At 37.6% G+C, this 12,020-nt stretch overlaps 1 protein-coding gene across 10 annotated transcripts in view; it reads right to left on the bottom strand.

Annotated features, from left to right (window-relative positions):
* The window catches only part of LOC136027220 (receptor-type guanylate cyclase gcy-27-like), a 117,448-nt gene that overhangs the window by 15,051 nt on the left and 90,377 nt on the right, over nt 1-12,020 (bottom strand). For all 10 annotated transcript variants that reach the window (XM_065704256.1, XM_065704260.1, XM_065704261.1 and 7 more), the window contains one exon: nt 9,558-9,681. In XM_065704256.1, coding sequence (XP_065560328.1) covers nt 9,558-9,681 — 124 coding nt within the window. The remainder of the gene's footprint in view (nt 1-9,557; nt 9,682-12,020) is intronic.

The raw sequence follows: 12,020 nt of genomic DNA, 5'->3' as shown, positions 1-12,020 counted from the left end.
CATCACCCGACAATAAAATACAAATTAAAATTCTCGCGTCATCGAGGATACAACACCAACAAAACAACAGCCCAAAATAGAACAAAAATAAACCATAAGAAACATTTAATAAGAAGCCTTTAATAAGAAACTTTTCATATGTCTCTTAAAGGAGCCAAGTGTTCGTGACGGATCTCAGCGGGAACCAAGTACCAAGCGCGCCCAACAGTCACAGCCAGGCCGAAGTCTGAACGAACCGAGGGACTAGCTGGAATCATCGCATCCTCCCGATTACGAACCATATACAAATTTACCTCCCCTACTAATTTAAGCAGTCCCGAAAATCAACATGGGAGATCTCCCTGGAAGTATTGATATGCCAAAGAAGATAGAGATAAAACATAAATATCTTTAATTTTGAGGAGGTCAAGAGGAGTGTGTGTAGCCGACTGGAGAATTCTTGCCGCTTTCTCATAAAGATTGTGAATAGGAACAAGTACCGAGGGAAATGTGGACATCCACACAGACAAACAGTAACATATATAAGGGTAAATCAGAGAGAAATATAAAAGACGGAGGATAGGGAAAGGAAATAAACGCTTTAATTTTCGGATGATCCCAAGTCCACGGGAAATTTTCACTCTTATTATTTGAACATGCCACTTAAATGATAAATTTTCATCCAAAAGAACTCCCAGGAATCGCACATATCGATCCGGGGGACGACTTATGGAGCCTCTTGGTGTATGAAGCTCAGTAATTGTAGGATAGCTCACACCTTTACGAGAAAAAATAAGAAGGTAGGACTTTTTTACATTTAAAGTTAGTTGATTTATGTCAAACCAAAATAGTATTTTCTCAGTCATTGCTTGAAGCTTTAGAATAAGGGATGATTCATCCGGTGCTGCAGTACCTAAAGTAGTGTCATCTGCAAATGCTATTAATTCTTCTCGACTATCAGGTGTGACCCCCAACGTACTCTGAGAGTAAGATTTGTGACACAATCCACAACAAACATTGTTAATTGGGGTGTTAAAAAGTCGCTAGAGATCGTTCACATAGACGAGGAAGAGGGTTGGCCCAAGAATAGAACCTTGGGGTACTCCGTATTCTATTGCAACTTTTTCGTCTGTAACTTCCGTGGCGATAAATCTGTCAGCTAGGTATTGTTAGGCTGTCAAAAGCTTTCTTTACATCAAGAAAAATTGCTGCAGGAATAAGATTAAAATCTAAAGATCGTCGTATAAACTGAAGAAGTCTATTACAAGCATGTTCTGTAGAATACTTTGCGCGAAACCCAAACTGATGCTGATGGAAAAAAAAAATTAGCGTCAAGAAATCTAACCAGATGTTTGAGCATTACCCTTTCAAATATTTTAGAGAACACTGACAAAAGGGAGATCGGCCTATAGTTCCCAGGATCCTTTCGGTCACCTCCTTTAAAGAGAGCTATAACACGTGCAAGTTTAATACGTTGGGGAAACGTCTTTAAAAACGTAGATTAAAAGCCTTAATCTAGCCTGTTACATTAATCCATCAAAAGGTAATCGCATTTGAAATGATATATTTTAAATGTGCTTCTATTACTATAGGAGATATTTTGGCATAATTGTGTACTATAGAATATTTTGGTATAATTTTGGATTCTCTTTATTTGTTCCCTATATACGAAATTTGAAAAACTTGGGTTATCTCCTTTTGTTTTTGGTTTTATTTGTTTTTGTGTTTTTTAAAAATACCTGCATCTAAAAATCTTGCATGTGACCTAGGTTAAATTAATTAGAATCAGAACAGATGAAAGGAAAGGTTGAATGAAAAATTTGCTGAAGTTTTCAAGCATAATAGTGTTAAAAGACCCTCGACCAGCTCAATTCTAGTTAATTTAACTTAGGTTATAGATGGAGACTGCTTCATTTTGTTGGAACCGTAGGTCAAAATATACCCATGGAAATATATAGTAATAGTACAGCAGAATCCCTGCCTTATGCTTGTGTTTTATTTCCAAAGCAGATTTGTAAAGAAAAGGGAAGTAAGTATAGTTTATCAGATTCGTAATCTTTTCCTTTTTTGTCGCAGCGTTTTTGTATTTTCTGTTATCTTTACATTATTTCTTAATATGTGTTAATATCTTCATACAGTTCCGTTCCTCCTCCCCTTCCGTTGATAAAGGCTTTCAGATATGAAGCCAAAATATTACGACTTTTCCTAGTATTTCTAATGAAAAAGAAAACATTTTAAACAAATTATACGGTCAAAAATTTTACCTTTTTCTATATTTTCTTCATTTTATATAGAAATAGAAAGGCAATGGAATTTCCGGTATTATTAGAAAGTGGCAGCATTTAACCAGATCAGTTACAGGATCATTCAGACTTGCAAATAACAGAGGCAGTTGGTATACTTACAGAGGAACAGGTTCTATGATTCATAAAATTCCTGAGAGCAGGAAACTTAGATCATTGACTGTATTGAACACAATTCTAGGACACAATTTTGCTCAAGATACCAAAATATGGCTTCAAGGCACTTTCAAACTCATGAAGCGCTCAAAAGAATTGCTACAACTCACTTAAAACCATCGGTAGTGACTTTTTATAAAAAGGGTATTGCAAAATTATTCATAAATATCAAATTTTCTCCAATCATTTATTTTATTTTTTAGGAAGTAACTTTGATTGTCCACTACTTTTGTAAGTAAAACCACTTTTATATTCCTTTCTTATTTTCTTTATAGTCAATGAGTGATTAAAAAAAAAAAAACAGGAGCTTTTAATTTACTCTTTTTCTTTCACAGAAAACTTAATTTTCAACTTTTCTCATTACATGATCAAAACAAGGAGTAGAATTTTACTGGAATTTCCATTCGTGTTCAACAAAAGCAGTAACATTAGTAAAGTCTTCTTTAAGAATTAAAAATAATCTGGCTTGAGGTAAGTTTGATTTTATTAATGCTAGCAAAGGTTATATTGAGGCAAAATCATATAAGGATGCTATATTGTCACATATAGTAGTTCTCTTTTGGTATTTGGCCAGTTAACAACAAGTTGAATTAAGCAGGATTAACCGTGTAGTTCCGGAATATATTATAAGTGAAAAATAGCTATTTTTTCTGGATATTAAGAAGCTGTTTGGCAAGTTTTTTACGAATTATTTTAACTAGTGAAAGGAACAATCTTTTGGCTTGGTTATCATTCTGATTTTGACAGTGATCTGGATTGAGTGAAAGGACTGCTTTTAGTTGTTTAATGTAATAAAAATAGGCAAGCAGAAGAGGGGCAGTTCCCCGTCGCAAGCGCCGTTGTACCTGCGGGGAGAGTCTCCCTTAAACTGCGGGGATTATGTGAACGGGAACTGACGCCTCCCTCGTTTATTCATTTAGACCAGTGGTTCTCAACCGGGGTCCACATGGACCCTCCGGGGGTCAACAAGCAAAACACAACAAATTGGGGGTCCACAATGATATTTTGAGGGTCCTTGAAGAAAACCAACTCAGAACGTTGTTTATTTTTAAGAATTCAATTTCTACTGTAATTTACATTATTTTGAATCTTTTTAGTGACCTACTCGGAATGAATATACCGATTTGGGTTTCAATTCCTTTCGAAGTTAATGTTGCCGAAATAGAATTATCATTGCAAGAGCCCCTCATCGAATTACAAAGTGATGAAATAATGCGTGCAAAATTCAAAGATGGAAAGTACAATATAAGGAAAACAAATAATGTTGCTACAAAGTACCCTTTGCTCTGGGATAAAGCGCAGTTCTACGTTATCGCTTTTAGTCGTTTGATTTATCGCTTGAGCGGGATTTAGTCGTGTTTCTCAAATTTTATCAAAAGATCTCAATAGACTTGACATTGTGAGAAAAGGGGTGATCTTCAACTATCATTAACATCGATAGAACCAAATATAAAGAAACTTGTCGAGAAGCATCAACCACAGGGATCTCATTGAAAAAACATGCCTTTTCCTTTTTTTAATCACACACTTAATTTCACCTGTTTTTTTTATCCAGTTTACATAAATAATGCTGGAGTGAATTAAACTTCCTGAGGAGCTCTACTCTCCATGAGCTTTAGTTGCTTGCCAATCGAAGAAACTTGTAGAAACTTGTAATATTGTAGTTATTATCACAATAATAGTAACAATAATAATAATTATTATTATTATATTAGAATATTTTATTTGTATTAAATTACTTTTCATTTAAAAATAAAGCTTAGTCGTACGCTATTTGTTTGATAATTAAAACCTTAAAATTTATATTAATGAAGAATAGAAAATTGTTCTTATGACCAATAGGTATGAAGGGGTCCACCAAGATAAAAAGAGGGGAAAAGGGGTCCATGGGGAAAAAAAGGTTGAGAATCACTGATTTAGACTTTGAACCGTGAAGGACCTATGCTCCGCTGCTGTGTTGACCTATGCCCCACCCAACTATTCTTATTGGACAATGATGACGCTAGTGTTTGCCCGCCCACTGTCTGTGACTGTAGTCTGAGAGAACTATGTCTGCCTGGAGCGATAACAAATCGTATGCTTACTCACCCGTTCTGAACTTTATCCAAGTGAATATCGAAGCGGGAACTGATGATAAGATTATCATTAAACACACAGTGGATTTTTTCGAGAACTTTATTATTTCGTTTGCAAAGACTAACTTCTATTCTCTTGCTGTTCCGCCTGAGATTTGTCCAAAGCGTGTTGGCAACAAGGCTGTTACTAGTAATCTTCGAGACACAGTCGATTTATTCCATCGATGTGATTCTGAAGAAATTTCTGTTCCCATTTATGTGATACGCTTACCTACCGAGGTTCAGGTCATACCAGCCGTTGCTTATTCCTGTTTGGCAACGAAGTTGAACAAAATTGGCCAGACACTTGAAGTTGTCAATGCCAAGCTAACTACATACGAGCTCAACTTCCCGCAACCAACTACCAACTCCTACTGCTCGTACCATGGAAGCTCAGTCTACTGATGGTATGCCGAATGTGACGAAAACCTTAGACAACCCTGCTAAACATCGAGAGATGATTAAAAAATTTAAGGTCATCAAGCGATCAGCAGTATGCGTTACTCACGTGACAAACTTGTTGTGACCATTGATGATATTGCTGCGGACGTTTTGTAAGGCTGTTCCATCAGCCTTAGCGAACTCTAAAGTGGAACTGGTTGAAAAGAAATGGTATGGCCTGCTGAAAGGTATTAGTGCAGACTACGATATCTCTTGCCTGTCTGAGTGCACCGGGGTAACTGCTACTACTAGACTCGGGAACTCCCGCTCTGTTAAACTTTCGTTCGGTGATCTAGCATCTAAAACGAATGCTCTAAAGAATGGTCTGAAAGTTGATTATGAGCTTCTGCGTGTGTTCGAGTATCATGAGCTTCCACGATGTTGCTACTTGTGCGGTGCTACTGATCATGTTGCAGTCAATTGCAAAAGTGCAGCTGTTAAGTGCGTTCGATGATCGGGCCCGCATGAATCGACAAAAGATTGCCCCTGCAGACTTTCACCCAAGTGCACTAACTATGATGGCAATCATGTGTCATTCAGTCTGAAATATCTGATATTGCGTTCTGTAATCTCTAACACTACTTATAAATGATTGATACATGTGTCTCTCTATGCTCCTTTCATATAAATGGAACCAAAGATAAGGACATCTGCATTGATCACATTCTGAGTTCATTCTTTCCCTAGTTTTGCCAAGGCTTGTAACAAGTTGGAAAATCTGACATCTGGTATCGAAAAGCTAGGTTTGGGCTGGGTACTTATTGGTGATCTAAACTGTGACATAATTAATGTTTCTCATCGATCTGAGACTGTACTTGAGTGCATCCCACCTGGTTTCCGTTTTCTAACTAATGACTTACCTTTCAGCTATATTCATACCAATGGCTCCCAATCAAACCTTGATCATTGTCTTTGTTCTGCTGCTGTTACCGCTTCAACTTTACATGTTGACGAGGACGAGAGAGATTATGACCACATGCCCCTTTCTCTAACTTTGTGCATCACCTCTAAGCTATTCATAAGCTCAATCCTTGATAGAAATTTGTACGAACGGCGTAACTGGAACCGTGCTAAATGGTCGATTCACTTTGCCCCCCCCCCATGGCTAGCCTGCTAAGTACGATCCACTTTCCTTATAATCTTCTCTATTGTGGAGTACATTCGCCGAGTGCCCTTTTAGAGTTAAATTTGTATCATATTCAGATCATTTCGTATATAAAAAACGGAGGAAGTGGTAGTTCCTAACGAGCGTGTGTGGTGTCGGACCCAGATGCCGATGTGGAACTTCGATCCTAATTTGAAAAAAGTGAAAAATCAAGCTAAACTTTGGTTGCGTATTTGGATAGCGTGTGGGCGTTCTTCGTGTGGTAATGTGTTTGAAATAAAGCGCAAAACGAAAGCCGCTTACAAGCGATATATACGTTCTTTTCGTTGACTGGGTACCTGTTTTCCGAAAAGTTCAAAGGATTGGAAACGGGTGATTAATTCCTCAAAGTTTGATGATTACAGCAATGTTAAGATTCCATAGTCCGCTTGGATTCAGCATTATTCGAATGTATTTTCCCGTGTAAATTTTGCTGTCATCGCCGCTACACACAAGTTCTTCTATGTGCCTTCCTGCCAAAGTGAAACAAAACCATGTACCTCCTGTGTCTCTTTCAGATATTTTAATTCGATCAAGTGGCCGAAGTCATGTTCAGTCGATATTGATAGCATTAGTATTTGGCACTTGTAAAGATTCCCCGGATTTGACGAGTCATTTGCAGTTACTGTGTCAAATGTGCCTCTGTTCGTCACTAATCCCTGACAGTTTTCTTTGTAGGACTCTAACTTCGGTTTTAAAAAGAGGGAAAGATCCTAATAGATGTGACAGTAAATTTTACATATCCTAGATCCTAATAGATATTATTGGCCTACAGGCCAGTAACTCTTGCGTGTAATATAAGCAAAATTTTTCAGTATGTGCTTCTCCCGTCTAATATTAATCTTGTTAATTATGATGCCAATCAGTTTGGTTTCAAAAAGGGAATTGGATGCCAGCATGCACATAGGGTTCTCCTCAATAATTCCTCAATAATTGCTGTTCTCCTCAAAGACGCGCATACTAAAGGTCAGTCATTACACATTTGTGCATTAAAGCATTTGACACTATTGTTCACAAGCTTTTCTGTCAATGCATCAGCTTGGTATTAACATTTCGATCATATCTGTGCAACGTTTTTTGTATTCTAATTCGTATGTGAGACTCAAATCTAATGGCCTTATATTTGTGAATATACCAGTCAAATGCGGGGTCAGACAAGGAGACATCCTTTCACCTTATATTTTTAATTTCGAAGGATTTCATGTTTCAGACCTCTTATTTTAAATCCCGAATGGATCCGGTGACATTGCGGGGAGTTGGGGGGGGACCTAAAATCTTGGAAAACGCTTAGAGTGGAGGGATCGGGATGAAACTTAGTGGGAAGAATAATCACAAGTCCTAGATAAGTCATTGATATAACCGGAACCTATCCGCTCTCTTTGGGGAAGTTGGGAGGGGGGGGGCTAATTCTGAAAAATTAGAAAACATGAGGTATTTTTAAATTACGAAGGAGTAATCGGATCTTAATGAACTTTGATATTTGGAAGGAAATCGTGTTTCAAAGCTCTTATTTTAAATCCTGACCGGATCCGATGACATTGAGGGGAGTTGGGAGGGGGGACCTAAAATCTTGGAAAACGCTTGGAGTGGAGGCATCGGGATGAAACTTGGTGGGAAAAATAAGCTTAAGTCCTAGATACGTGATTGACATAACCGGAGTGGATCCGCTTTGTTTGGGGGAGTTGTGGGGGGGGGAGGTTAATTCTAAAAAATTAGAAAATATGAAGTACTTTTAACTTACGAATGAGTGATTGGATCTTAATGAAATTTCATATTTAGAAGAAGCTTGTAACTCAGATTTCTTATTTTAAATCTCGACTGGATCCAGTGTCATTGGGGGGGGGGAATATTGGAAAACGCTTAAAGCGGAGAGATCAGGATGAAACTTGGTGGGAAGAATAAGTACAAGTCCAAGATATATGACAGAAATAACCAGACCAGATCCGCTGTCTTTGTTGGAGTTGCGGGGGTGGGGAATTCGGGAAAATTAGAAAAAATGAGGTATTCGTAACTTATGAACGGGTTATCAGATCTTAATTTAGAGTGGCGAAACCCTATATAGGCCAGTGTATTCTCCTGATGAGCCCTTATGTTGGGTGTAGCCTCTGAATTATTTGTCGATATTATTTTTTCTATTGTTTGGTAAATGACGACTTATACTTATTGACGACATGACTGCCTGTCCATGGATTATTCTTTATGGTTGATTGTGTGTGGTTATGCTGTTTGACCTATGTGATTGTATGGATGAGTAGGGTTAAGGCCTCATTCAAGTGCTTGTCTATATTAATCACTAATTTTAGGAAAACAGTTTTCCTTTTCTCCTTCTGTCTCTCTCTCTCTTTTTTTTGTGTGTGTGTGTGTGTTTGTGCTGTTGCATTGGTGATTTCTCTTTTCATGATATGTGATTGAAATAATTGGAACGGATCCATTCTCTTTAGGGGGGCTTGGAGTTGTTAATTTGGAAAAATTAGAAAAATTGAGGTATTTTAACTTAAGAGCGGGTGACCGGATCTTAATGAAATTTGATATTTAGAAGGAACTCATATTTCAGAGCTCTTATTTCAAACCCGACCAGATCTGTTGACATTGGAAAGAGTTGAAGAGGGAAATTGGAAATCTTGGGAAATGCTTATGAATGTCGTAGATACGTGATTGACATAACCGGACTGGATCCGCTCTCTTTGGAGGAGTTAGGGGGTGGGGCTCACTGCTTAGACGAGTTTGGTGCTTCTGGACGTGCTAAGACGATGAAAATTGGTAGGCGTGTCAGGGAGCTGCACAAACTGACTTGATAAAGTCGTTTTCCCCGATTCGACCATCTGGGGGCTGAAGGGAGAGGTAAAATTAGAAAAATTGAAGTATTTTTAACTTACGATTGGGTGATCGGATCTTAATAAATATTGATATTTAGAAGGCCTCGTGACTCAGAGCTCTTATTTTAAATCCTGACCGGCAGTAAGCTTCTGATTTTCCTTTTAAGGCAATCTATTGATTCTTAGAATTTTGCCAGAGCTCATACCATATGAGGTCTTGGCTCTTCTGACCTCGTCACGAGTGCCATATGAGCTCTTAGCTCTTGTTTTCATTGAGTGATTTTCAGTTGTTGCTTGTTGTATTTTCATTTTTTGTTTTTCTTTCATACTCCACTATCTTAAACTTGTACAGCGAGTTACAAGTAAATTATTATTATTATTATAGGTGAAAGTTCAAAACTAATTAGCACTAACATTCTCAAGAATGCGCTAGATTATCCCAAATTATTAGCCTGATAAAAGGAACGGCCACAATTTTTGCTAGTAAAAAGGTAAAGGCAGTTGAAAAAGCAACCAACAGACTAATTTGGTAGAGCATATTGACACTTTTTTTGCGGTGCGTCCTACTTTGTTTTGCTGCTCAAGATTTCCTTACAAAACTTACCATTTCTATGAGGAAGCCCAGATACAACCATGTAAGCGTCTCCTATTGTTTCTACTTTGTATACATCATAAGTTACTATTTTTGCATCGAAGAGCTTGTAGAGCGAATTTAAAAAGTTGATTATCTGAAAAAAGACGATTATTGTAGAAAAATTCAATTGTAAACAGAAAAATTAAGCACCGAGCCCACCCTGTAATAAAACTTGTAAAAAAATTAAAAATTCTATGCGCTGCATTTCTTATCCATTTCTTTGTTAGTAGCTGGATTTATCAATTTAATATTAAAGTGATAGCCGTCGGCTCCATCCCAAAAAATGATAGGATATTGTGGGGCATCGTGGTATCGATGAGTTTGAACAATTTTTGTCAACTGATTGTTTCGCCTACAAAGAGTAATATCTCGAGGTAAAAATGATCACCGACCATAACGATTGCCAGTTCGTGGATAGTTGGAGCATCTACACAGATGTTCAGCAGTAGGCGTTTTGTCAGCGGAAATAACAATTTCATGCGTATCAGTAGGCATCAAGTCGATTGCTGTTTTGAACAGACGCACTAAATTATTATTATTGTGGAAAAGATGTTGCAACTGGAAAGCGATAGTCCTTTCAACGCCAGGAGAAATTCTGCAACGTGCATTCAATTCAGCATTGCTATAACTGATGAAGTACATTTGCAAAAATCTATGATGTTCACCTGAGAATGGTAAGAGAGCCTCCTCTATGATATAAATGTCCTCCTCTATGTATAAAATATCCTTGATATTCAATTTGGGCACCAAACGACGTCATTTGGAATCATGAGTTATATTTCCTGATGTTTGATAAGAAAAAACGACTCGATTCAGACGTATTTCCAGTAAGCAAAGTATTCAATGGCTCTGGTGGTGCACCCAGTTGAGGAAGCTGTATATATTAACTATTTCAGCTACGTAAAACTTGCGAATATACAACATTTTTCGCTGTCCCATTGTCTGTGCATATAAATAGATTGTCAGGTTTACCGACTCTTGAACCTGCAACACATAATTGTCCATGGGAAAAACAATCCGTATTCAGATCTATACCGCATTTTCCTAATGATTGCCCTTGATCTTTGTTGATGGTGATTGCCATTCGAATATTCCCTGTGTCCCCGTCGTCATTTATATATCCCCCCTGTGCTCCCCCGGTGTCTCCGTTGTAGTTGTGTCTCTGTGTCCTGGTCGTCATTTATATTCCCTGTGTTCCGGTGTCCCGTTCGTCATTTGTGTCCCGGTGTCCCCGTCTGTAATTTCTCTTTGATTGTCCCGGGCGTCATTTATATTCCCGGTGTCCCGGTCATCATTTGTGTCCCGGTCTGTAACGTCATAAAGTCTTCAATGGCTCTGGTGGTGCAGCCAGTTGAGGACGTTTAACTTTTCCTGAGGCGCAACACATTCCCATTGTTTAACCATTAAATTTCAAGGCCTTGCGATAGGGACAAATTTTAAACATAGTCCCGATTTGAACACATCTACTCAAGCTATAATCATCGACTTGGCTGTACCTGAATGTCAGGCGAAAATTTTTACGTTGCTCTTGTGATTCCTCGGCACGCTTTCCTTTGGCATTATCTGTTTGAGCCGCAAGCATGTTTTCACGTTGTTCTTGTGACCCCTCAGCACACTTTCTTTTGGCATTATCTCTTTGAGCCGCAAGCCTGTTTTCACGTTGCTCTTGTGATTCCTCGGCACGCTTTCTTTTGGTAATTCCTCTTTGAGCCGCAAGCCTGTTTTCACGTTGCTCTTGTGATTCCTCGGCACGATTTGTTTTGGTAATTTCTCTTTGAGCCGCAAGCCTGTTTTCACGTTGTTCTTGTGATGCCTCGGCACGCTTTCTTTTGTTACTTTCTCTTTTAGCCGAAAGCCTTTTGGCATTATCTCTTTGAGCCGCTTCCTCGGCTGTTTTTTTTCCATTGTAGGATTTATACTAAAATTTTTCGCACGATCTGATTCCTCGGCTGTTTCCTATGCCATTGTAGGATTTATCTTCTATATATATAAAAATAAGTTGTTTGTCTGTCTGTCCGCATATGACGTCTGAATTATTTCATCATATACCAATTCAAAAACGAATGTATTCAAGCCGAAGTAGCTGAGTTGATAAAGCGTTATGTTCTAGGTTCTAGGTCCGAGAGGTTCCAGGTTCGAACCTTGGCTTTAGCATTAATATAAAAGAAGAAAAAAACTAAAAAAGGTAAAAACTACAAAAAAAAATTAAAAAGAAAATACTAAAAAATCTAAAAAAGCTAAAAACTAAAAAAAAAATATAAAAAACTAAAAAGAGGTAAAAACTGTAAAAAAAAACTAAAAAGAAAAAAACAAAAACTAATAAAAAAACTAAAAAACTAAAAAAACTAAAAACTGAAAAAGAAAAAAAACTAAAAAAAGGAAAAAAACTGAAAAATAAAGGAGGAAAGGAAAACTAAAAAAAATAAAAATAAA

The sequence above is a fragment of the Artemia franciscana genome, chromosome 5 (genome assembly GCF_032884065.1).
Source record: "Artemia franciscana chromosome 5, ASM3288406v1, whole genome shotgun sequence".
Classification (NCBI taxonomy): domain Eukaryota; kingdom Metazoa; phylum Arthropoda; class Branchiopoda; order Anostraca; family Artemiidae; genus Artemia; species Artemia franciscana.
This window is presented reverse-complemented; position numbering and strand designations above follow the sequence as displayed.